The 27,003-nt window shown below is 42.6% G+C and overlaps 1 protein-coding gene across 2 annotated transcripts in view; it reads left to right on the top strand.

The window, feature by feature from the left end:
• Bmper (BMP binding endothelial regulator) overlaps positions 1 to 27,003 on the top strand; it is a 258,331-nt gene that overhangs the window by 58,686 nt on the left and 172,642 nt on the right. For both annotated transcript variants that reach the window (XM_052188805.1, XM_052188804.1), the window contains exons 5-6: positions 3,846 to 3,936; positions 7,778 to 7,860. In XM_052188805.1, the coding sequence (XP_052044765.1) occupies positions 3,846 to 3,936; positions 7,778 to 7,860 (174 nt within the window). The remainder of the gene's footprint in view (positions 1 to 3,845; positions 3,937 to 7,777; positions 7,861 to 27,003) is intronic.

Raw genomic sequence — 27,003 nt, 5'->3', positions numbered from 1 at the left:
TATGTATCTGTTGTGACGTTAACCGGAAGGAGATGGGGCAGAGTAGGTACTGAGCAAGATGTGTTTCTAGAAACACCCAGTAGAATCGTCCACCATCGTTACAGCAAAGCTGGGAAAGTGCCAGCAAGGTGTCCATGTCCTGGGGAGTGAGTGTCTTCCTGGGAAATCATCTTGGAATGGAACGGTGACTCTTGTTAACACAGTGGTTCTCAACTTTCCTAAGGCTGTTATTCTTTAATATAGTTCTTCATGTTTTGGTGACACCCCTCAACCATAAAATTATTTTCATAACTGTAATTTTGCAACTGTTATGAGGGCTATTGTAAGCATCTGTGTTTTCTGATGATCTGAGGCAACCTTTTTGAAACATTTGTTTGGGTTTCTGAGCCATAGGTGGAGAACCACTGTAATGTTAGCAGGAAGGAGCTGCTTTAAGATGAGATACTATTCAGATCAAGTATCCAATGCCCTGCAGCTCAGTTATTTCAACTTGACCAGTTTAAGAAACATAGTTCCAGCCGGTGTGAGCCACCACTGGGTGCTGGAACTGCGAATTCTGGAAGAGCAGCCAGTGTTCTTAGTGACCAAACCTTTTCTCCAACCATTCCACTTCTACCATAATAGAAAAATCAAGCCGGGTGGTGGTGGCTCACACCTGTAATCCCAGCACTCTGGGAGGCAGAAGCAGGCAGATTTCTGAGTCTGAGGCCAGCCTGGTCTACAGAGTGAGTTCCAGGACAGCCAGGGCTACACAGAAAAACCCTGTCTTGAAAAGACCAAATCCAACCCCCCCCCCCCCCCCCCCCCCCCCCCCGCCAAAAAAAAGAAACACAGGTCCACCAACTATGGAGTCTGCTGTTGTTAATTGTTTAATTCCCATAGGAGTAGTTGCTCCACATTGCTCTGATTCCATGGTGTTAAACTCTGTCAGATGAACCAAAGAGAAAATGAGCAGTTCTTTCCTTATTGTATAGAAATACTGAATCCAGAACTAATAGCCCACGACTACTGAGGTAACTCAGAGGGAAATGGGTTTGTGCTCTTGCACGTCTTGTGGCCCGAGTTCAATCCTCAGAACCCATAGTAAGACAGAATAAGAGAACAGACCCCAGATTGTTCTCCTGACTCCACGTTTATACTTAGCATTCATATCCCCACACATGTTATGTCATGCACACATGTAAACTGTAAGTTAAAAAATATGGTTAAAAATTTGGTTAAATAATGATGGAATGATGGAATATTCTCCCACTCTCTGGAGTTCTTCCTCACTTTTCCTGAACAGATTCAGGTTTCTTCTGCTCAAAAAATGTGATGTTTATCTAATTTTAAATAACTTTAAAATTACATTTGTATGGAAAGGTGCTGTTAAGTTACTTTATTCTAAATCCCATTTCACCCTTCTGGTTTATGTGTTTTCAGTCAAAGGAGATGACAGGTGAGTATAATACTGGATGTTTGTCTCAGGTGTTATCTTGGAGATGTTGCCATTTTGTTTCTAAACTCTACATTTTATGAAGTTATGCATGGTTTTATTATACAAAAGGCATTCTCAATCATTAGACTTCCAGTTATGTATTTCATTTTTGGCTTCTTTGTGTAGTCAACTACTTGTGTAATAAGCAGAAGGTAAAAATATGGTAGAAATTGGATCAACTAATGCTGTTTACTTCTGATGGTAGACTTAATCAGTCAGACTCCAGGTGCACACAGGAGCAATGAGTTTTGATAACAACATCAAAATCTACAGTCCTGCCAAAATCCTCAGCTCCATCTTGCTCCACGGTCAATGACATTTCCAGTCCTTTCAGGGGCTATTCTGGAAGTCTCGGTTACAATGTTTGTTAAACAAGCCAATAATGCACGCTGAAGAGTCCCGAGGAACACTGTGCCCAGCAGTCCTGAGGTCTTAGAGATCTGATGTTACTGCCTTGAATGGGTGAAGAGAGTCATTATATTAAATGGAAGCCTGTATACAGGGGTATTTCCTTTCATGGAGAGTGCACTCTACTGCCTATCAGGGGAACCCAGGATGGGTGGATGAGCAAGTCAGAAGGGAGGAGGTGCTTGAGTGTGGAATGCTGCTGAGGATCAGGAAGGGCATGCTCCCCACCACAGACGAGCCTCGCCTTTCCTGCCTTCCCTTTACTTACAGGCCATGATGTCCTTTCATTCAACAAGAGGGAGAGCAAACCTCTTGATCTCCTGCTTCTGCCTCCCACTTCCTTCCTTAGGGAAGGAGGTCTAGAAGGATGCAGACAAGGGGCTTTCCTGTTGCCGTGAAGTAAGCACAATGATAGTCTCTCTCAGTGACAGCAGCCAGTGCACTCTTGACACATCTGTATAAAGGGAAGGGAGCTTTTAGGGAGGCGGTGAGCACTGAGAGACACATTAACATGCTTCTAGCAGTCGCTGGCAAGCAGTAGGTACAGCGAGGTGCCAGACGGGTGACAACAAGTCTGATAATCTGGTCTCTTTCCATTTGCGTCGAATTCTACGTATTTTCTTACAGTCTGTGCCAATGGAGTTCTAATGATGAAAATTTTACATTTTTTTTTATCCACTTCTGATTTCTTAACTAGGAGAGAAAAATCTGGAGATCACAATGAGAAATTCCTGCCGAGAATTCCCCCGAGGCCTCCGTTTGTGTGGCCAATACTGAAGGAGAATTGAGCCTACCTCATAGCACTGCTTCAGCTATAGAAGTAGAAAATATATTTTCAAATGTTTATTGCTGGTCTTTGAGGATCCCTTGCCCCAAATGTGATAAATGCTGTAATAAATTCTAATAGTGGCATCCTCAAGCCAGGCATGATATGAAAACATTTAGAATACAGTGTCCCCTCTGTGTGTGTGGCAGACACATGGAAAAAATAGCTTTGTTATGAGATCATGACATCTACGTTCAGACTGTGCTACTCTCCATCCAAACCCACGTCAAACCAAAGAGAACATGAATTCATTTAGAAAAGTAGGTGGGGAATGGAGAGGAGACTCAACAAAGACTGATCTTCAAATTTCATTTCAAAAAATGTTTCGCTTGAAACTTGTCATGGTGATACCCACCTGTGGACCCCAGTACTCAGGAGGTGGAGGTCAGAAGTTCAAGATCATCCTCTGTCAGTTCAAGACTAGCTTTGGATACATGAGATCCCATTTCCCCAAAAAGAAACAAATGATCAAACCCCCAAATCTTCAATTGTCATTTAGACACTGAGATCAGTTTGCTATCGACTCTCCTGATTTCATTGTTTGAACCTACACTAATCTGTTTTGACATACTCAAAGATGAACTTAGAAATAATTTTCTCTCATCTTTTCATTTACTGATGGAGGAAACTGAGTCCCAGGTTCTACTTGAGTCCAAGTGGTACTCGTAGGACTATAGACTGTTTCCGTAGAAGGCGAGAAGGATTTTTCTGGACACAAGCCTAGGAGTTCTGATTCTCTTCTATGTTTGTAGTTAATGGCTAAGAGTATAGTAACTGTGCTAGAACACAGCCATTGCCGACAACTTGAAACAGTTAGGAACACCCAGCCAGGACTGTGAAACGCTCACAGGCAGCAGCAAAGAAATCTTTCCAAACAGATTTAAAGGAAAAAACACAGGACCAAAGCCAGCTGCATGATGGGACAAATGACAGGTGACAGGACATGTAACTCGAGGTCCAAAGCGTTCCCTCGGATGAGCTGGAACTTTTCTCCTTTGCATCTTCATTTCCAGGCCCAGCAGCCAACCTTATACTTTGGGGGTTTGGGTTTGTCCCATTTCCTGATTATTTCCCTAAAGAAGTAACTCAAGTGGTAATTCTGGGCTGACTTACTTGCGATATTCTGTTTTCCAGGAGGGCGTGGTCACAGAGTCTGCGGTGCGCTGTGTCGTCCATTGTAAAAATCCTGCACAGCATCCAGGAGCCTGCTGCCCTACCTGTCCAGGTAATGCTCAAGAAAGGGAAGCTGATTAGCTTTCTGGTGCAGCACAGAAGGCATCATTTCCCTCCCCCACCCAGACTGGGCTTTACATCTGTATGCATAATGAGCTTGGAGAGGAAGCGCCTTTGAGTCGCAATAGTTGTTAGGCTCTTGTGTGCCCAGCATTAAAGGAACTATGTGCTGTAGGTCTTGGCTTGTGGAATCCCCGAGCTCAGAGGCCTGCTTTCCACTCTAGGCCACAGGTAATGCTTATGTTGGCAGGAAGGATATGGCTTTCCTTGCAATCAGCATTTTTTTTTTAAAAAGCACTTCTCCCCATTGCAATATCTCCTCAGCCAGAGTGTGTCGCGATGATGAGGTGACCAGATGTTTTTTGAAAGTGGAGAGCTGTGTCCCACATGACTTTAGTTCGGAGTTTTGTTGGTTTCAGTTTTCAGTGTGGTTTAACAAGCTGAGCCTGCTGTCCTTCTGCTGAGGGGAGAGCAGAGGGAGCCTTTTCTGGTGGTGGAAAGGTTCCTGTGTCTTCTCTTGCTCTCTCAGGAGAGCCTGGGGATTTCGAGGTGAGAGATGTTTTTCGTGATCTTTTAAGCCTGCGGTTGATAGTATCAGACAGGTGTTTTTTCTTTTCTCTGAGCCTTTTCTCACTGGTGATGTTACTCACAACTACTGTTCTTTACTTTGGATCTTCCTATGAGGTAGCAGAAGCCCCCTGTGGGATGTTCTGCAGAGATGGTCCCTCCTCTACATGTCAGTCCCATTGAAACCCACAGACAGTTTCCCCTGCGTCTAGTTTTCTTCGTGTCCTGAGAAGTCTTTATTCAGCTTCCTTTCACTCCAAAGTTTTGGTAAAACTGCTATTTCCTCAGTCTACACGGGTGAAAAAAATTGGTTAGAAGTGAACCAATTCCATAAGCTAACTGCTTTGAATTGATCAGCAGTTTGAATACTTTTCCTTCTGAGCTTGGTGTGCTAGATAATTTGGACCATGGTAGCATTTCCTTTGACACCTACAGGAGCCTTATTATCAAATTGTCAGTTCTTCAGACTGGATCTGGAAAACTAAACATTAATGCCTCGGCTGCGCCCTGGCAATTTTTATTTGAATCTTCAAGGCAGTGGCAGGGGTAGGCTAGTGGTTAGGCCCAAGTAATTTCTATAGGTAGTCAAGTTTGTGATTGCCAACAGAATATTTTTTACTCTGTAGATTTAAACCTTATAATAACTTATTATTCAGTTGTTTTTAGTAGAAAGTTGGTTTATCAATGCAGAATCAATTCGGGGTCCTCCTCAGCCACAGAAGCCCTCGAGAAGCAATGTAATGTGAGGGTAATACAAAGGGATCCTTGAAACTCAACACCTTTCACTGTATCTCACACCCTGTTACTTGGGAGATAGTTCTGTGTTGGGCTGGCTTTGAAACATAGGATTGTGGTCAGTGGAGCTTGCTTCTGTCACTGGCTTTCTGGTTGAGTTCCCAGGAAGGAGAGAACTGGACTCCATCCTTGAATACATTGCAGCATTAAGTTCTTAAAAACATCCAAGGATGCACAAAATGTTGTCTGCAGAACAACAGGAAAGCAGACCCTGTGACTGTGTCTTACCAAGGCCCATAGTGACCAAGCACCATAGACTGAGCTGGAATCAGATTTCTTCTCATTCTTAGGCATCAATCACACTACCTACTTCATCAACACCAGGAGAAGTGTTCTATTTGGGTTCTGGAAGGTAAATATTTAACTATCAGCATGCCAGTGTTACACACTTGCCCTAACTGACCAGACTGTGACCTTCGGGATGAGATTGGCTCTCAGCTCTGCTCCCTCCACTGAGTCCCAACAGCCATGTTGGGATGCTAGAAGGCGCCCTCTCCAGAATGTCTCATCTTTTCTTTAGGAGTGAAGCCTCAGCCGGTTCTAGATAGGGATAGTCAGGGAAAGCCTTAGGATATTTACTCTGGTAAGTCAGAAGGACTGGCATCTGCCATTGATCACACTGGCATCCCACATAATGACAAACATGTGAGCAGTTTCCTCCTGAAATGGATTTCAGGGCATTCTTGGTTGTCTGCTCCTGCGCTATAGTCTGCGTATTGCTCAAGGATGGTGGGCGTGATGTAAATCAAAGTTTGGTTTTAAATTCTGTTGTTTAAGTTGTCAAATATAGATTGTTGTGGCAAGCCATATGACCATCAGAGGTGTACTGAAGACACTTTGTTGGAAGTGCCCTTTGGAAATGGACTATTAAGCATCTGTCATCATGAACAGTGCTGAGACACAGCAACTGGGAAGGCCATGCTACCAAGATTTTCAACATCGTCTGAACAGCAAGGAGGCAGCTGATTGCTAGCTATGGGCATAGCTATAAAAAGATCTCGTGCCTGGGTCATCAATTGAATCTCTTTACTTGGCTTTCGTATTTTGGATCCAGCACTTATCATCATGTCTTTCTGTTGAGCAGAGTCACAGTTACTTGAAGATTGATAGGGCCAGGAGCCAATCAGGGAGGACTAGCCGCATTCTTCTTCCACTGGAACCGATTACTTTAAGCAGCTGGTGATTTCTTCTGCCATTGTCTTCAACTCCTCTGTCCTCCACAAAAGCCTACCCATATTTCCAACGTTGTCTACTTTGTAGGGTGTGACCCCAGCTATCCTGGCTTTGCGAGGACAGTCTCGAGGGAAGTGGTTTTGCTCTTCACTGACACAGTTGCTTGTCAGCCTTTGTCTCAGGTCATTTAGAGTGTTTCCCTGAGTACTTTTGAATAGACAACACTTCCTGGAAGTGAGAGCTTTTATGAGATAAACCTGGCAGGGACTAGAGCCCATTAACACACACACACACACAGACACAGACACACAGACACACACAGACACACAGACACACACACACACAGACACACAGACACACACACACACAGACACACAGACACACACAGACACACACAGACACACACAGACACACAGACACACAGACATAGACACAGACACACACAGACACACACACACACAGACACACAGACACACACACACACACAGACACACAGACACACACAGACACACACAGACACACACAGACACACAGACACACAGACATAGACACAGACACACACAGACACACAGACATAGACACAGACACAGACAGACACACACACACACACACACACACACACACACACACACAAACACACACACACAGTGGAACAGAAAACCATAGGGCATGTCCTGTCTTATCCCTGACCGTTATTGCCTTTGTACGTGGCCCTCTGTATAGAGCATGAGGTGTGTCAGACCTTAGTTCATGTTCCAACTCAGAGGCACCTGCTGTGGGACAAGGGACAGAGCTCCTTTTCTGCAGTTCAGAAGGTGATGTGGGAACCAAGGGCATACTGGGCCAGGAACAGACTGTGTTATTCCTGGTATTTAAGTGGCCGCCCACAGAGGCATCTGCTCTTTCTCATCTCGACCTTCTCTCCCTGGCCTTGCTCTGGTCTCTTTTGACCTCTTCTGACCTCTCTGGAGTTGAGCCCCCTGGCTGTGGTCAGCATGGTCCTGCTGCAGCTCCAAATCTCACCGCGTGACTCACCGACGCACATCTGTGGTCCTCGGGCTGACTCAAGTTCCACAGTCATTTGTTTTCGATCATCTTCAGGGTTTCTGGACCCGCGCTCACATGCCAATCATCTGGACTGTATCATTTTCCCTATTTAATTCCGCATAATATTGCAATCAAAGAGGATTTATACTGGGGAGAGGTGGAGGGTACAGGTGGAAGATGGTAATCAGAGGGCGGAATGACCTTGCCAAACTGAACGAAGTCTGTTCTAATTCCAAACTTTTGTTTTCCAGGCTGTGTGTTTGAAGGTGTGCAGTACCGGGAAGGAGAAGAATTTCAGCCAGAAGGAAACAAATGTATCAAGTGCTCCTGTGTTGTAAGTACTGCTAGGGCTTTGCTAGGTGATCCTTAGGGTTAGCCGCTTCTAGCATTCACTGAGCGGAACCTTATCTTTTCCACTCTCTCCTCATTAGGCTAAGATGCAGAGCCAGGGAAACCCCAATTCCATGTGAGGCAAGCTTCGCAGCTTTGGTGATGGTGACCTCCTGGGTTGGGGCTCTTGCTATGTGCTGGTTTGCGGGCATTCCTTCCAGTGTTCAGTAGCGCCCTGGTCTTGACCTATTCGTCTGCATCATTGTCTGCCCTGTGTCCTCTGGAGAGAAAACTGGCTTTTCATTAAGACCTACTGTCCTCTCAAGTGGAGGAGGGTGTTTGTTCTTTTACTCCCATGTGGGGGAAGACCCTCGGTCTTCTGTTTAATGGAGCAGAGGGACTTTGTGTTGGGATAGCTTTCAATTCTGCGCAGCCCAGGGAGAGCAGAAGAGACAAACAATTAGTCTCAGTTTGCTCTGTGGGGTGGGGTGTGGGCTGGTCACCTGTGCTTGCATGGACCTGGCAGGTGAAAATTGCTTATAAATAACAGATTCAGACAGAACAGAGATTAGTGAGACCCCCATAGACCCATCTTTCCAGCATGCTTAAGAATGAGAAAAGAGCTCGAATTTTCCTATGATTTTACAGAGTTTTAAAATGAATATATTTTAAATCAGAATCAAGGTGAGTGTGATGACGGGGAGACCAGTGTTCAGCAGTTGCACAGTGTTGTCTACAGTAGGAGTTACAGCGCAGCACACACTGAGAAATAAGAAGCACACACTTCCCAGGTCACTTGTGGTGCAGATCCGACTTAGGAGATTAAAGAGGAATGCACAAGGACCTCTCGCATCCTGTGCTTACTGAGCAGGGCTATGTGAAGCCCTGGGAGTCACAGCTCTTTTTAAGTCTTTTCTAGTAGTTTCCTCCCGCGGCACACACTCACTCAGCCTCGGGACCAGATGAAAGGAAACATGACCAGGCTCATGCGATGGTGTTTGTATGAAGGTGGAAGAAAAGAGGGAATAGAAGGAGGATCCAGGGAGGAAGAGGGATGCATACGTATATATCTAGATATAAAATAACACAGGATAGATACAGTCTATTGCAAACACACATCCTAATCAAAATATACATAAGGTTGTACATTTCCACAAAGCTTTTGCTTCTGTCTTATTATTGGTAAGTAGTTTTGTTTTGCTTTTTTATATTAGTGATTTCCACTTTTTGTTAAAAAATAGCCATTTCTAGCCTTTCTTCCATGTTGGAATATGTAACATATATATTTTTTTCCATGACAATCTTTTGGAAGTAGTTTGAGAAAAAAAAACCCGCAGATTTCAATAGGAAATTGTAAGTGTGTGAATCAACAAATTGTCTGCTAAAGGTGTGCTGAAGTCGGACAGTCAGCCCTCCATGGAGAAGAAACTTGGCAGGTGCCAAGAAGCATGACAGATGCCATCACCACTGATGTCAGAACTTTCCAGAACTGGGGCTGGAAATGAGGTTATGTGTTTAGGGGTTACAGACTGAGGCATGTGAATTTTTGTGTGCTTTTAAATTCAGTGTGTGCAGAATGAAACATACTTGAGGCCAAGTTCAGGCCCCTGGAAGTCCTGCTTTAATGTCCAGTTGAGAAAAGTAGAAATCTAAAGATGTTTGTCCAAGCTTTCTTGCCTAGATGCTTCTCCCCAGACCTGTAGTCTGTATCCCTTCTTACTGTTAGTGTAGTTTCTGGTTCACCCGTACTCCTAGGTAACTACTGGCTTTGATTATGTTCCTCGTTGCCGGTCTTAGACTGTTAGAATAAATGAGAGAAAGGATGAACTTTACCCCGAGGACAGCATGAGTGGTGAACTAGGATATGGGGTGTGCTCATAGCACATTTTCTTTTTCACAAACACAAAAGTTTAAGGTATGGACTTTAGTTCTGGTAGTTCATTATTAAAATGGTTTGGCTTTAAAATAATCTCCCCATTTGCTGTCTTTTGATGTAGTCTACTTAAAAAAAAGAAGATGAAGTGATATCTGGACAGCTAATGGCCCTGTCTCGAGTGTGGTAGCCATGGGGATGTTTGCTTGTGAGTGTAATGTTCCAAACCTGTGATGTGACTCTGCGGCTTACCAAGTTTGTCTGACAGCTAGTTTGATGTGTCAGACATACAAAGGTGTGAGATGATCGCTTACTGAATGAGAGCAAGGAAATGGAAGGTTTTAACCAGCACCAGTGGGAGACTGAGCACTTGACTGAAGAGGTTCTAGGGATAGGGTGCATGGGGTAGGAGATTGAAGTTGGGGATGGGGTGGGCACATGGAGGGGCATTCAGAGCCTTAGCCTGTGGGCTTCCCCTACAGAGGAGGATAGTGTGTTTTAACAAAAAGGGAAGTGCTAGTGCTGCATCAAGAGTTAAGCCAACATGTGCATAGTGCCCTTTGTCTCTCAGGATCTCTTAGAGTTTTGTTCAGATCTCCTCTAAATACGCAACTCAGATGTTTAAGTTCTTTATCTAAATTTGTGAAATTGCATGGCAATCACATATAGCATGTATATCCTTGAGATAATCATTAGATTACTTAGAAGACAAAACAATACAAATGATATGTAAATTTTATTATACCACATTCTAATAATTCAAGTATTAAATTCCTTTATTTGGGGGAATGATGACAAAAAACATCTAATATGGTTAGAATAGACAGTTTCCCAAACATCCTTGGATCTGCGGGTAGTTGGAGCCACAAATTGTGTTTCCCATGGATGTGGAGAGACAACTGTATTTATGTAAATATGTATTTGTGTGCACATAGTCTATATTTATCAGACTGCTTGTTTATATAGACATACAGACATACATACAAACAGCTATGCAAATGTATACAAGTATGACTGTAAGCATGAATATGCAAATACATTTACATATCTATGTTTGGATTTCCCTAGAAACAAGTCCTGAGGCAAGCAACTTAATTCAGGTAGTTTATGAGTTTATGTGGGAGATGTGGTAAGGAAGTGTGATAAAAATCCAGTTGAGGGAACACTGCCAAGTGTTAGGACCAGGACAATGCTACATCCCCTGAATATGTGGTTAACATTAATCATCACTGTGGTAGCGTTAGGATGTGGGTGCTCAAGGAATCTGTTAGGTGATGTGAGGTCTGCTCTTATGGGTGGATTTGTACATGGTCACGAGGGAGGAGTCTGACTTCTCTTACCAGTTTCCCACTTTGGTGTAATGTAAGTCCACGATGTTCTTCTCCTCTGGGGGAATGTATCTGTAGTCACTATCTTGGAAACAGAGAACATCTCTCACTAGACAAATTGGGTCCCTTATTCTGAAAGTTTCCAACTTTCCCTTCAACAGAACTAATTTTCTGTTCTTAATAAAGGACCCAACCTGTGCAATTTTGTTACAGGAACACAAATGAACCAGGACCTCAATGAACTGCTACTGTAGGTAGATCTTCGTCCTGCCTAGGACCCTCTTGAAGCTTGTATAAATTTCAAGCCTCAGAATTTTCCTCCGTGAAGTCTGAGGGCTGAAATGTGCTTGTGTGAGTTCCCATCAGTTTTGACTGAGAACTGTCTCCGGGAGGGTAACCATTGGCAAGTATTTCCAGCTGCCACTCAGATGGCCAAGAGCCCTTCAGCAGAAGAGGAAGAATCACAGATGCTGATGTTAGGTGACTGACTGTGAACTCAGGAGACAAGTTTGAGCAAAGGGGAAAGCAAGATGTCCAGAGTTATCAACAATAGACATGTATGCTTATGTGTGGTCCTTATGCTCATCAGCATGTCCATGATAGCATGAAATGTCTCTGTATATGTGTGTACATATGGGTCTACACATCCCTATACATACACACCTCTACAACATTCATTGCCTCGCCTTCATTCTCTTTCATGTCTCTAGTTCCTTGCCCATGCTTCTTGTTCCCTTAGAAGATGTTTGAGCTTTCCAAGTTGGTTATAGCTGCATTAGTCCACTTTTCAGTGTACCCAGTGTTCTCCCAAAAATGATAGCATTTCCTTATTTATATTCCTGAGATTATATGGCTCTAACATGCTAGCATATCTGTCTTCCTTCCATCTCTTTGCCCCACTCTATCTTTTTACTTCTGTCTCTCCCTATCTCTTGTCACACACACACAGACACACAGACACACACAGACACACACAGACACACACAGACACACACACACACACTCACACACACACAGACACACACACACACACACACACACACACACACACACACACACACACACACACAGAGTCCATTGAGGGATTTGGCCCAGGGTATCCCAGCCACTGTTTTATTTTCTTGCTCTCTGTGTTACTGTGGTAGAGGGCATGCCATCCTGTGTATGTTCATCTTCCTGTTCTCAATGATTACTACCACGTGCTCCATCATGTGTGCCTTCTTCTCTCCATTTCCTGGTCTGTTTCAGGTGCTATTTGAAAAGCATAATGTTTTCTTCTTCCATCCTGTGACAAACCAGTTCTTTCTGACTAGGCAAGCCACCCTTGCCTGAGATACTCACTACAGTTCATGGGCCCATTACCCTTTACTTACTGTTTGCTCTGGAGCTGGGTGAGTGGGTATGATCCCTTATACCCACCCTCTGGCTGACGGGTGCTCCTTTTCTCAGTAACACACTGTCATTGCTATGTGGCTTGCATGTGAACTCCAGTCCCTCTCTTTACACTCTCCTTTTTTTCTTTCCAAATCTGTGTAGCTGTGTTTTTGTGATGTGGTGACAGAGCCAGACCACCAGAAAGGCACTTCATCTGACTGAGATGGATGCCTTAGCTAATGAAACAAATGCTTTGCATATGACTTTATATCCTGGTTCAGTCAGGACAGTATGCATGGCATTCCAGACAGCTGAGAACACGATAGCCTTTGATGATATCTGGAGAGGGCTCCGCAGCCCTTTACTCCTACCCACTCCAGAAGCCAAGAGTCTAACATTTTTAGGTGTGAATATCATTATGACTCACTTAGGAAATTCAGGGCTTTATCATCACCCATTAAACTAGATCAGCCCCATTGACACTCTATAAATAAAAGCCAAAGAGATTGCAACCAGAGTCCCAATGCTAATCAGGGGAGTGATTTTCATTCCCTTAACTATTCCATACATTGGTCTGGGTCATATTAGAGCATGTTTCGTATAAGTTGGGTTTGATATAATTACTGTGTTAGTTTTAAAGCACAGCAATGGTTGTTTCCTTAGTTGGAAGCACGTTGAACATTTGTTAAAGCATAAACGTCCTTTGGTTTGAACTTGAGGTTCTATTAGTTGTCTATCTATCTGCCTATCTATCTATCTATCTATCTATCTATCTATCTATCTATCTATCTATCTATCTATGGATCATTCACTTATCCTTGTCTATCATGTATTTATCAATCAGCTATCATCCATGTACCTTTGTATCTATGTCTCTACCTATCAATTGTACATTTATATATGCCTATCCATGTATCGATATATTTCTGTGTCTGTCTGATTATCCTGCGTATCTAACACATAGCTGCTTAGTCAAATGTTCAGGAAATGTGGCAGCTGGCACAGGCATTTCTTTAAAACCTATCTTCAAGGTGCCAATGGGATAGGTTTATTTTTATTTTAAACAATCTGTTTTAGGAACTCTATAGACTCAGGGTTCTTGGAAATTATTGATAAGAGAAGGTAGGCTCACGTCACTGCAGGATACTCTTAGAAAAGAGGTAAGGCCTTAGTCTGTAAAACCAGCCAAATTAACTGGCCAAGATCAATTGCTTTTGCTGACAAAGGCGTGCTAAATTCAGAGCATTTTTACCAATAAACATGGGTTGTTAATGGGCTGTCTGTGATGGAGGAGCTCTGCTTTATTGGCTCTAGCAGCCCTGAAGTCCATAAACACCTTTGCTCTCACTTACCCTTGACATATTGCAAAGTGTGTCTCCCAGGGAGAGCGAAATTCTGAGAACGAAGAAGATGGAGGTCCTGTGGCTTCCCTCCCCTAGCCTGCAATTTTTTAAGGATATCCTGTCCTGTCCCCTGGGCCCTTTCCCAATTCTCTCTTTTCTGGACATTCTGACCTCTGGACTGGTTACCTTGACACTGCCTCTTCTGTAAGTTTGTCAGAAGTGTAGCCTCTCAGTCTTTTTAGAGGCCTATGAAAGCCAAAGCCACAGCCTGAAGGATCAGCAGAGGAGCCATTAGACTACTGAAGTTTGAGAAAGCTTGTTGTGATTCCATATAAAATCCCATGCTTTCTTCCCTAGACATCAAAATGCTTAGTTATTAGGTAACTTTGGTTTTCTTTTTTTTAATATTTTTATTTTCTATATTCTTTGTTTACATTCCAAATGATTTCCCCTTTCCAGGATTCCCCCCTCCCCATATGTCCCATAAACTTTCTTCTCTCCGTCCCTTCTCCAATCACCTCCTTCCTTTTTCTCTGTCCTTATATTCCCTTCCCATGCTAGATCAGTCCTTTCCAGTATCAGGACCCTCTCCATACTTCTTCATGGGAGCCATTTGTTATGCAATTTGTGCCTTGGGTATTCAGGGCTTCTGGGCTAATTAATATCCACTTATCAGAGATTGTATTCCATGTGTATTCTTTTGTGATTGGGTTACCTCACTTAGGATGATATTTTCCAGATCAAACCATTTAAATTGAAACTAATGGCACGTTTGAGGGAGGCATACTGTGATCACTTGGTCCGGATTCATAGTTTGTGGTGACACTTAACTATGTGACTATACAAGGTCACTGGTATATTGATCATCTCAGGCATTAAGTCACTTTTTGGGGGGAGTTGAGAATATTCAACCCATTTTGTACTTTCTTTGTGGGATATACAATTATATGATGTTTTCACTGACCTCTATCCATCAGGGGAAAATGTTGGCTTTTCAGTGCTTGGGTGCACACTGGGTATTGATACATTCAACTGCAAACGATGCAGATCTTGCTTTCCCTTTTGTTGGCCTTGCCTTGCTCCTCATCTTCCCAGACTCTTCTCTCCACCCAGCTCCCCTGCTGCCTTCTGTCTGCAGGAAAGAATGAGAGATGTGGGCTGCTGTGGAGGAGGGCGGGAAGGAAGGCAGGTCATGTCAGCTGCTGCAACACTTACTAAAACGGCTTTGTTTGGCAAGGGCATGATGTCCTCGGGGCTGTCTTACTTGTGAAGTGCCCTGTAAGCCACCCTCCAAATGTCTGCGACTGACTCCTGGCAGCAGAAGTTGTGACAGGAGTGGCTACCAGTGATGGATGGGGCTGCTCACAGTGGCAGATATTTTAAAAGGGACACAACAGCCACACCCTCAGATTTGACCTTGGAGTGACATTGTTGCAGCCGGGATTGTACAATAGCAACATAGGAAGCAGAGGAAGACATTATCATTTCTGTGGCCACATGCTACTACAGAAGTCACAGGCATACACTCTCAACCATGCTGGTCTTGGAGCTTGAGGCCTTCCAGGCCTGGACCCTCTCGCACGTCCTTTGCCTTACTTGTGATAATGAGTACCGTTTTGGCACATTGTACTCCCAGGCTCTCATTATGTCTTCCTTCTCCACGGGGAGAAATTTGGCTACATTTGAGCAATAAATTGGAGAATTGAGCAATTATTGAGAGAATTAGATCAATGTGGGCAGTTCATCTGGCTTACGTAGGCCAAAAAGCTCACAGCACTTTTAAAAACTAGTCTAAAATATTGGTACAACATTTTACAGTGTTTCAATTTCTTTGTATGCCCACCATCACTTTGAGGATGAGAGTGGTCTTGGCTTTGAATGGTCCACTAAGCAATAACAAGACACATTCTTTTTCTTACATGGTTGGCAAACATCTAGCCAGATGGGGCCTCCAACATGCTTAGAAAATGACTAGTATTGTGCTTGTGTTAGGCTGATTATGAAGCTGTATGTGGACGATCTATGTTACATTGAATGTAAGCAGGTAGGATGCTAAATCTGTTTGCTAAAGATTGTTTTGGTAGTTTATCAGAATTCTTAGTTTCAAACCTCCCGTATATAACTCTTGTATAGTTGATGTTGGAAAAAAATCACCAAAATGCAGTGTTTTGAGGTAGCACTGGCTTAACTGCCTATCACTATTATTGATAATTACCTTGAGAAAGACTTAATTGTATCTTAGAAGGACGAAGACAAGGGTAGGCTCTGATTTAAGGTGGGTCTTTTAGTGTGAAGACTTGGTTTTGACTGGGTAAATTTTATGGTTGTATTAGGTGATGTTTGGCCAAAAGTAGCTCAAGGGAACTCTTTCCCTGTATGCATTTAAGAGTTCATCAGCTGAGTTGAGCTATTATTAGATGATATTTCCAGTATGTTTTTTTAAAAACAGTGGAGACTTACATTTTTATCTTTTCAGCATGAAAAACTGGGGTATATCTGTCCTATAGTTTAAATCCTGTCTCTTGAATTTTCATGAAGTATTTTCATAGGTGTCTTACTTTTACTTATAACATTCCTTATGATTGGTGCGTTATATAATTTATAGTGTCCTTGTGACGTTATTTTCTACATAGGGAGTTACCATGACAACAGTAATCTGAACATCTGAAGCAAAAAAATTCTTGCACAGCATTTGAAAACGTGTACAAAAACATAGTTTGAAAAGCAATCAGCAAGTGATTTCTTTGCATAATAATAGTTGACACGGATAGCTTCCATAAGGATTATGTACTGTGTTCAAGGACCACATAGCACTTGGGTATTTATTTTCTTAATTATCCTACCACCTAAGATTTTGATAAAAAAAACTGAAGTTCTGTGAAATCCCTTAGCTTGTCTGAAGTCATCGAGGTCAGAGAATAGAAAAACCCCACTGCCTAGCTTTAAAGCTACCCGCCTTCACAAGCAACCAGTGTAGTTTGGAGATCTTATCTACAGCCACTCAGAGACATTTACAATGCCACTTGACACTATGGGGTGAGCAACATCTAGCAATGTAAAGGGAGGAACGATCGTACTGCAAGCATCTATCTATCAAAGAACCGCAAATCTGATGCAAGAGATATCAACACAGTAAAAGCGAACGGCACTTCCTCCCTCTAAGTTCGCACGACTAAGCAAGTTTAAACTCATACCAGATTTTATCCACAGGCGTTTGGCCTGAGCATATGTCAGGAGAGGATGGAGCTGGAGAGGATGAAGAACAGATATCTATTAGCTTTGTATCAGCTGGGAAGTTAGGCACTCTGATCTACAGTGTTTCTCCTGCCAAACTGCAGTGAGTATGCAGGAAAATGTGGTTTCTGGGATGGAGTTACCCTCACTTTCTCTGCTTCCGGAAGGGATAGAAGCAAATGACTTTCTGGTGGGGTGCATCGATGCCTGGTGGGGGTCTGGGGAGCCCAGGCATCTGAGAAGCTCAACGTCCTTCTTAGATAGGGATGAGACAATGTGGCTTCAGGGTCCATCACAAGATCAGCCTCTTTTGTCTCCTGAAGATTCCAGATAAGAATTTTACTAAACCGTTGAACTGTTCAACTAGCCATCTATTCTTATTTCTATCTTCTCATTTATCTCTGCATCTGACCAGTCATATATTAGTTTAGCAAGGATTGAGCACTTGCTATGTGGTAGATCCAGTGTGAGGTGCTGAGATTCATCGTCAAGAGACTTGATTCTCTTCAGGCAGTTGCAATATATTGATTTGGATGCAATTATTAAAAGTAAACACAAGCTACAGTGCAAGATATTTTGTTTCACATATAGTTTCTGATGATCAAGAAAGGCTCACATGTACTGGAAAATAGAAATAATTATACAACTTAAAATACATAGTGTAATAATATTTAATGTATTTCTTTCCAATCTTTTCCCCTGACTAATTATTACAGTTACATAACTATAGGGAAGTGTATTTCTATGTAGGTAACTATTCTTATCTTAACTTAACATTAAAATTTACTAATCTGAACACCTAAGATTAAAAATGCAAATGTTTCAATATACAAAGTTTTAATTCAGTGCTCAAAGGTTTCAAAACTTGGAGCACTTCACACTAAGGGTTTGGGCTGGGTATGACTAGTGAATGCATATTATGTGTGTGTGTGTGCATGTGTGTGCATTAAAGATTGAACTTATGGTCTTGGGCATGATAGGACATCATTTTAAAGTTCACTGAACTTTAGGATCAGCTAAATGAAAATATTGTGAACTTAGAAAAACAAAACAACATATATATGCTTTTGTTTCTAAGCATGTTAGATGATGTGTATCTAACCAGTATTGTGAATGTATTTCAACTTTACTAAAAGATTGTTGAACATCATTTTCTTAGTTGTATAGTATTCTATTAGCACACTATGATTTGGCCATTTTTTGGTATTTAAATTTTATCTATTTAATTTCTACTATTATGAATAATATATCAGGCATCTTTGAAACTCTTTCCATTAATTATTTAATACTGGATTTTTTTATTCAAGGTGAATTCATAGAAATACAGCAAGAATACAAGCACTTTAAGGTATATTTAGTGTGTATTGTTGAGTTACTTCAAATGTGTGATTTCTGAATTTCCACTCAGCCAGAAGTATACTTAACTGGAGCCTTTCTTCTTGTGTCTAAAGGTTTTTTACCTGGGAACCAGTTCTCATTCTGAATCAGCTTTTCCGCTTATTGTTTTATATATACTGTTTGTGTTTTAATTTTCTATGTTTGTTGGTCATCAATGATTCTTTTGTAAATTGTGTATTTTTGACTGGGCACTTACAATTTTATTGCAAGCCAGGGATGTGGCTCAATGGTAGATCAGTGGTAGAGTACTTGCTAGCATGTAAAAGCCCTAAGTTTGATGCTCAGTAGAAAGAATGAAAGACAGAGGGGGGAGAGAGAGGAGTGAGGAGAGGGAATAAGAGAAGAAAGAAGGAAGGAGTGAAGGAAGGGAGGGAAAGGGGAGAATTTGAAGATGATGTGTGAATGAAGCTCTCTCACCCGGAAGTATTTTAGCCTTAAGCGAATGACCCTGTCGTGACAACTGCAAATCCAATACTGCCACAGCTTGTGGGTCTTTTTCTAATCTCTTTCCTTCCATCCTGGTCCATTTCCACTTGGTGTTTTCTCTCCTTGATCCTGTCACTGTGAGGTAGTCACCATCTGCACCTGAGTTCACCCTGAGGTAAAGTTGTTCTATGTTCTTACCTTGGGGAACAAGAAAAGTTGCACTCTGGGATACAGGGAGAAAGAGAAGCTAAACTTCCTACAAAGAAAGTTAAAGATTTTCATGCAAATTAGCAGTAGATATTAGTGCTCTGGTCCCAGTTCAAGATGTTTCCAGGTCTGTTTCTCTAGAGAATTTACTACTTATCCATTTTATGTTGGTGCTTTCACACACTCTCTCTGTTGCTGATGTTGTCCCATGCCTTTGCTCCTGTGTGCTCCTCTTCCCAGGGCCTCCACCTTTTCAGTGATTTCCAGTGTCCCCACCAAGCTGTCCCTCTGCAAAAGAGCCCGATGTTCCTAAGGTCCCTCCAATCGCTCTCACTGTAGGGCTTGATCTCGCCTGAATAAGCATCCCAGAGTCATGCGCACACTAGATATTCAGGAAATATCTTTTGAATGAATTGATTACACATTTTGGCACCTTTTAAAATGCCATTCAAATGTTCAATTTGGAGGGTGGCAGTGCTTTTGTGGTCCCATGAATGGCTTCAATTACCACCATTCCCTCTGAGTGGAATTTTAAATGGTACCACTTGTTTGGTGTGGAAGCAGCAATGTGTTTGCATCTCAGGGAGCCACAATTCTCCCCGAAGACCAGGGAGTGCTACAGCACAAGGGGAGAGGGGTTCCCGGCTTATACCTAGCATGCTCCTTCACAGCCCATCTTCCTGGCTACACTGAGGTACAAGCCATGGCTCGCCACCTGTTCCTCTGTGTTCTAGAAGATGTGGGCTAAAATACCAAGCAAACTGCAAATGAGCCAGGCCTTCTGAGTGGGGGTGAGCCCTCTGTGGCCTGAGCACTATGAAATGAGTCAAGGTAAGACTGGCTCTGGGGTCGGACATTGCTGCCACTGGGTTCTGAGGACCTTGTTTTTGCCCAGCCCAGTCCTTCTCCCTGGTCTCCGAGATATCCAGAATCAGACAGCAAGACTGTGATCATGACTAATAGTAGTTCGTTCCAGATGGTAAACTATAAAATTTTTTAACATCTCTGGGTATTACTGGAATTAAGCAAAAGAAAAGTTGATATCCAAGGGGGGGGGGTGAAGAAAAGAAAAAAAAGAAAAAAGAAAGGTTGTCATTTTTCCAGACTGGTCTCCATTGATAGGGTGTGGAAATGGTTGCTTCATTTCAGTGATTTAATACTAATTTGTAATCTAGTCCAATATCAACATATGCTGTGGTCCCTTGGCCATAATTTAAACATTAAAATTCAAAAATAGAAAAATTGCTTTTAAATTTCAAAGTGAATATGAAAAATGACTCAAACCACATTATTTACACTGATCTATACCTTATTTTTTTTCGTAGTTTTATGTGATGGAACAAACTTTTAATATCTTTCCACATACTGCATTATAGGGCTGTGTAGTCTTTAGGGCTCTTTCTGCATCAGTCTGAGTTTATGAAGCTGATGGGCAGATGCCAGATACCAGGAGTGGTTTTCTCCATGCTGCTGGGAAACACAGTTCTTCTCAGGGAGGGAGGGAGGGAGGGAGAGAGAAGGGGAGAGGGGGGAGGGTCGGAGGAGAGACCCTTGAGGACTTGGGGTTTGTTATTAGATTAACAATGAACACAGATGTCTCTAATAACTCACACCCCTAACTTTAGAGCTCAGAACCAGGCTCTTAAAGGGACTTTGTTTTCCAACACAGTTGTCATAGATTGGAGCAGCGTTTCTTTTGTAATGAAAACAGATATGTACCTTAAACTTTTACCATTGGGAGAACTGTTTGGTCAAACACTAGGAAGAGTGTTGGGCAGTGTCAGTGTTTGGAAGTGATTGCTGGTGCCTCTGTGTGGCTCTGCCAGCTTTGGGCATGCCATGGGCATCTGTGCCTGTAGGGTAGATTTGTACAGGATGAAAGGCCACGGCTTAGGAGCAAAGACATTTGGGGGTCAGTCCTGCCCTTTGCAACTGGAGAACACTGAGGCCTGAGATTTCCTTTCCTTCTCTGATCCTCCGCAGAATGAGGATCTTCTGCGTGCTTGCTGGTTCTTTAGTTCCTAACTGCCCAAAGCAGACAAAGCCTTTGCTTCTCTGGAAACCAGTTGTTAGCGAGAGTCCAAAATCCCAGCTAATGGAAATTATCTTTTGCTAGGACAACAAAAAATCTCTTGATATTATTTTAAAACTTTGTTTTAAAATTGATGCCTAGTAAATTTTCTTCTTTAGAGGACATATATGTCTGTGAGTTTTGACAAATGCATGATGTGCAATTAACAGCTCATATCACAGACTATATTAAAAGAGGCAAACTATCTTTATTAACCTAGCTACAATTTATTCTGTTAACAATACTAGGAAAAGGATATCTGCTTGGATTTTAAAAGTCATGATTTTTCTGAATGATCAAGACCCCTGGGCTGCCTTCAGTGTATGTTGGATGAAGGGGGGAGGAGACTCACATCATTAGCTCTGAAATTAGTGGGTTCTGTCAGCAGAAAAGCAATGGAGGGGGAGGAAGTATCTTAAGTTACCCAGGGCAGGGTCTAGACCATCCAGTATAATGGGATTGCTGGCTAGGATGAGGACGCCAGGTGCTGGGCTACATGACAGCTGTTGCAGAATGGGTAAAGCAACAGTGGAACTTGAGGCTTCCCTGATGATAGTATTGTGTCCAGAGCTCAGAAATAGAAAAGCATTCCGGTAGCCTGACAAGTCTCTGCAGTCATATAAAACCAGGCAGTGTGAGAATGATGGTTTTCTGGAAGAGTTTTGAGGTTCTCTGAGGAGAGGATGTCCCCCGGCCTTTGCAGGAGCCTCAGTTCCATGAAGTCTGGGCAGATGTTAAGGTGCTGCATCTCTAAATCCTCACTGCTTCTCATTCCAGATGTTGTCCAAATGCTAGTCCAGAAAGAAACTGAGTTTTCCACGGGTGAGCTAGCCATGATTAGAATCTTAACGGATTCAGGAGCCGACTCAAGAGTCTTATATATTCTACCTGGGGTCTGAGCCTCCGGGGTCAATGGGCCCCATTGGAGAGACGGGTCTCTAGATTCATACGGGGATTTAGTCTAGCCCTTCAGTTCAAGCAAAGGAATGTAACTCCAAGTCTCACATTCTGGTTTGTAAGATGGGGAGCCACTAAAAAGACTCTCAAAGCCATTTTATGCTGAAAGATCCAGATATAAAGCAGAAGGATCTGTAGCTTCTCACTGTGGAAATGAAGGGGGCATTGCAGTGAAACTTTAGATCTTGGGAGCCCAACCCTCACTCTCTTATGTTCAACTGGGAAAGTGGGAAAGGTCTATTGACCAGTATACCAGCACATAGTAGGCCCTTTTATGAAGGGCCATCTGCCATTTTGGGAGGTGGGGTGGGGGCAAGCTCTTACTTTATAGCCTAAATTTGTTTGGCTACTACTATCCCATGCTGACCTCAATGTTGCAACAATCCTCCTGCCTCAGCATCATGATTCCAGGTGTAAACCACCACACCCTGTGCCTGTAATCCGTTTGACAGTTGCTTATACTGTGTGCATTTAGAACACTCACTGTGAATCAGATCTAAACATTTGAAGCTGGATTTTCCCCTTGTCTACCAAATGCATCCTGCTGTGATCCTCTTCCCCTGCAGAAGGCTGCATGCGTTTACAGCTTCCTCTTCACACCCAGTACCTGTGTTTTGGTTTCCTCAGGAGATGGCATTTTGCAGTCTTGGTCCTTCTTTTTCTTCACGCAAGGGCTCTTAGTGTTTGTCTAACACCTCTTTAGGAAGGGGATGTTTGAGCCATTATGGTAACTCTCTACTGTTGCACTGTGCCATAGAAATACATGGCAGGTCACATGTGGAATTTTAAGTTTTCAAGGATGCACATTAAAAGAAGTAAATTAGGATTGAGCAGATTTTGATAATATACTACATTTAACGGAGTATATGCAGACTATTACTTCAACATGTAATCACGAAAAGATCCAAATGGGATGTTATACCTTTGTGTAGTTTTCATGAGAGTATCAGATTCTGGTATGTACAATGACACTTCACGGTCTAAGCCACATTCAATAATTCAATCATAGATGTGGCCAGTGTCTGCCACAGGGGTGTCCAATCCTAAAAGAAAAACAGGGACTTCCTCTGCGAACACCGTCATATGTTCTATTGGCATTCACTGCTTGGCTCATGTTCATGGAAGATTAGGATGAAAGAAAATAAAAATTTCACGATTGCCCTGAATGGTGAATCCAGTCTCAGAGTGTTCCTTCCTGGATCCCTATCCTCTGGTAGCATCTTTTGTTCACAGTTAAAGCCAATGCGCCTTCCTGCCCAGCTGCCATCCTGATGTATCTCCAACCACACTGGACTCCTTGTTAGTCTTGAGTCACTTAGGGTTTCGCTTTAGTAGAACGCTGCCTGGAGTATTCGTCCTTAGATCCCCACATGGCTGGTACCTTCTCCTCCTTAAAGGCTTTGCTCAAATATCACCCTTTTAGTGGTGATTTTGCTCTGCTGGGGAAGGTATACTAATGTACCTTAGGCTGTCTTGGTCAGCAGGACCCTAGGAGGAATCTGGTCTATGTCTTCAAACAACTGCTTTTAAGCAGCAAACTGTTGGAATGTCACAGGAAACTCAAATATCACTGTGGCACAAACTCTGTCATTCATTACTCCCAACAAAGCTGACCTTGTTTGGGTTTTTTGATTGCTTTTTTTTTTTTAATCAACATCTGATGCTTGTTTTTCTTTTTGACATCTTTGTAGAACATAGCCTTGGTACAACATACACTCTACTCAGAACAAGGCTTCCCATACCATAGGTACAGATATTTGCTTAGGGAGTGAATGTATGAATGGATAGATTATGCCAAGCATCTGAAAGTTCTTGAAACACCCAGTTCTATTTCCTGTGTGTTAATAGTTGATTAACCTTTGTGAACGTCTTGAATAACATTCTGCTGTAGAGAAATTCAGTTACCTTGCCTAATATCAAAACCACAATGAAATGGTCTCTGCATCAGTTTTGCTCTGCTGGGGAAGGTATACTAATGTACCTTAGGCTGTCTTGGTCAGCAGGACCCTAGGAGGAATCTGGTCTATGTCTTCAAACAACTGCTTTTAAGCAGCAAACTGTTGGAATGTCACAGGAAACTCAATTTCATTGAGTTCTTTTTAATGCTTTTTTTTTTCCTTTGGAAGTAGAGCCTTAGAATTCTTAAAACATAGGAACCTGAGAGTTGAAGATCTGATGGTGATAGATCTTGTTACCTCTTCTGAAAACACTCATAGACCTCCTGTTTGTGCTCAGTTTCAGTAGACTGGGAATGGATGACCCTGCGGATGGGGTCAAGGCAGAATGGAAGGGGGCTGTTGTTGGCTTGGTCTGTAGAGTCAGCACTGGCTATAGGACAAAGAGATCCAAACAGTGAGATGCGATCCCCAGTTGCTGAGGATCTGGCTAGAAGGCAGAGTCTGGCGCAGAGCCTCCAGGGCTCTTGAGAGGAAAGACCAGGCTAGTTTAGAAGCCAAACCACTTTCTTTTGTCTTACTTGTTTTTCCTTCAAGAAGCCAATGTTTCAGAGGCCACAGCAAGAAGGAAGTCAAGGATGCTGAGCACTCAGGATTTGTGACTTGCAAGCATATGGGCCAATAAGATGGGCTGACCACAGCTCTCCCCGTCTACCTCGCTCTGGGAACAGGGGTGTAAAATTGGCCTGATTCTACATTCATTTCACGCTAAGTCATTCTTCCTAGCAGCAGAGTACCTCCTATCGCTCTACACACTCCCAGAGAGGAAATCAAACCTTTGTCAATAGCTTTAGAGGCCAAAAGCAAAATGGTGGTTTCCAGGCCATGGTTCCTTTGCCTTGCTTCTCTGTGCCAGACACTGTCAAAGACAGGCATCCTGCCCTGAGAACCTGCAGAGCTGTGGATGGAAACACAGACTTCTAAGTCAAGAGATCTTGCAGCTAGTTGAAAAGATGCTGGTAAGCATGCATTGGATTCAAATCAATAATCTTGAATGAATCAAATATAAATAGTTTGGGTCTTGAATACAGTTTTGTTACACAATGTTTTATTTAGTAGCCTTTAAAATCAGCATTTTGATTAATTTTTGAGAATTTGATACAATGTATTTGATTATAGTCTTCACTGTAACTTATCCCATATTAACCCTGCCTCCCTAATTTCTCTTAACTTAGCTCTCTCTTTTTATTTTTAAACAACCTACCAGGTACAATTTATTGTTGTCCATATACTGCTAGGTGTGGGGCCACCAATTGGAGCATGGTTGAAGTGCCAGAAGTCACCCTTAAAGGGAACTGACTTTTCCTTCCCTAAAAGTCCACAGTTCCTCAGTTAGGGGTAGGAATGCTGATTCCCCACCCTGTTCTCCAGGCTAAAGTGAGAACTGGCTTGGTCTTGTGTAGGTTTTAGGCTGACAACCACAGCTACGGTGAGTTCACGCTGCAGTGGCCCGTCCTGTGCAAAGTCACTCTTTGGTTCCCATCTTTCCAATACCTGGCTCTTACAGTCTTTCTGTTCCTTCTTCTGAAATGGTTCCTGAGTCTTTCGAGGTGCTTGTGTGTTTGTGTAAGTGCCTGTGAGCATGCACATGTGCGTGTGCGTGTGTGTGTGTGTGTGTGTGTGTGTGCCTGTGTGTGTGTGTGTGATATGTGATATAGTCCCATTTGTGATTGAACACTACACTATTCACTTTCATCAGGTATGAGATTCTCTGTTAATTGTCACCCACCCCACAAAGAAACATCTCTGAGACACTCATGTACTAATTTAGGGATATTAAGTTAGAAATTTAGAGGGCAGTTTGATACAATGTATTCATATAAATGTACCTTGCAATTTTCACCAAGTGAAAAAGACTTTAGAGACTGTTTATACTGTTACAGCACATATAAAAGCCCGGCTTTGACCAGAGCAATTGAGTTCATTCAGAGGATGGATAAAATTTTTGCCTAGTCAGTTTCTCATTTTTCTCCTTTGGGGATCATGATTTTGCTTTATAATCTGGATGGGAAGAGGCCATTATACACAGCCTGCTGGCTGCTCATTTTCTGACCTTCCCATAATCATGTTTGAAGGAGGCCAACTGAGCTGGGAAGTCTGATAATGGAGATGTGCAAAGCCTCGGCTTGGCATGAGATAAAGACTTGACGGGGCAGGGAGTCAGAGAAACCTCATCTTACTCACTGGCCTTTACAAACTGTCTACCTTTTAAACAAGATTTTTATTTAGGTGTATGCATGTAGACACTTGCACGAGAGACTCTCTTGTGTGCGCAGGGGCCAGCAATGACCAGAAGAGGGCATCAGATTCCCTGGAGCACTGGTTCTCAGTCTTTCAAAGGCTGAGACCCTTTAATATAGTTCTCCATGTTGTGGTGACCCCCAACTATAATATTATTTTTGTTGCTGCTTCATAACTCTAATTTTGCTACTATTATGAATCACAATATAAATACATGAGATTCAGGATATATGCTATGGGTCTGACCCCTGTGAAAGGGTTGCTTGACCTATAGGTTGAGAATCACAGCCCTGCAACCAGAAAAGCATGTGAGCTATCTGGCATGGCTGTTGGCTACTTAACCATCTTTCCATTCTTTTCAGTGCTTTTTTGACCACTCCCTCCTTTTCAGAAGTTCAAGGTAGCTGTGATGTGAAGTGATTAGAGACCACATAGAACTCTGTAAAGAAGTTGTATCTAGACCAGTAAGAGCTTTTGTATCAGTGACAAATTGGCTAATATATATGTTTACTTTCTTAACCTACCAAATTATTGTAATTCTTTGGCAAGATTTATGAATCACACTGTAATCAAGTCAAGGGGCCTGGTGGGAGAACAGAATGTGGAAGAAGGCCTGGGGACAGACAGCTTGAATGAATTATGTCTCAACAAGAGCTATGTGACTTACAAGTCTAAAGACTCTTGAGTCCTGTGACTCTGGCACATTTCAGTAGGGAGGTAGACCCGTTTGTTCATTCATT

Source organism: Apodemus sylvaticus, chromosome 7 (genome assembly GCF_947179515.1).
Source record: "Apodemus sylvaticus chromosome 7, mApoSyl1.1, whole genome shotgun sequence".
Classification (NCBI taxonomy): domain Eukaryota; kingdom Metazoa; phylum Chordata; class Mammalia; order Rodentia; family Muridae; genus Apodemus; species Apodemus sylvaticus.
This window is presented reverse-complemented; position numbering and strand designations above follow the sequence as displayed.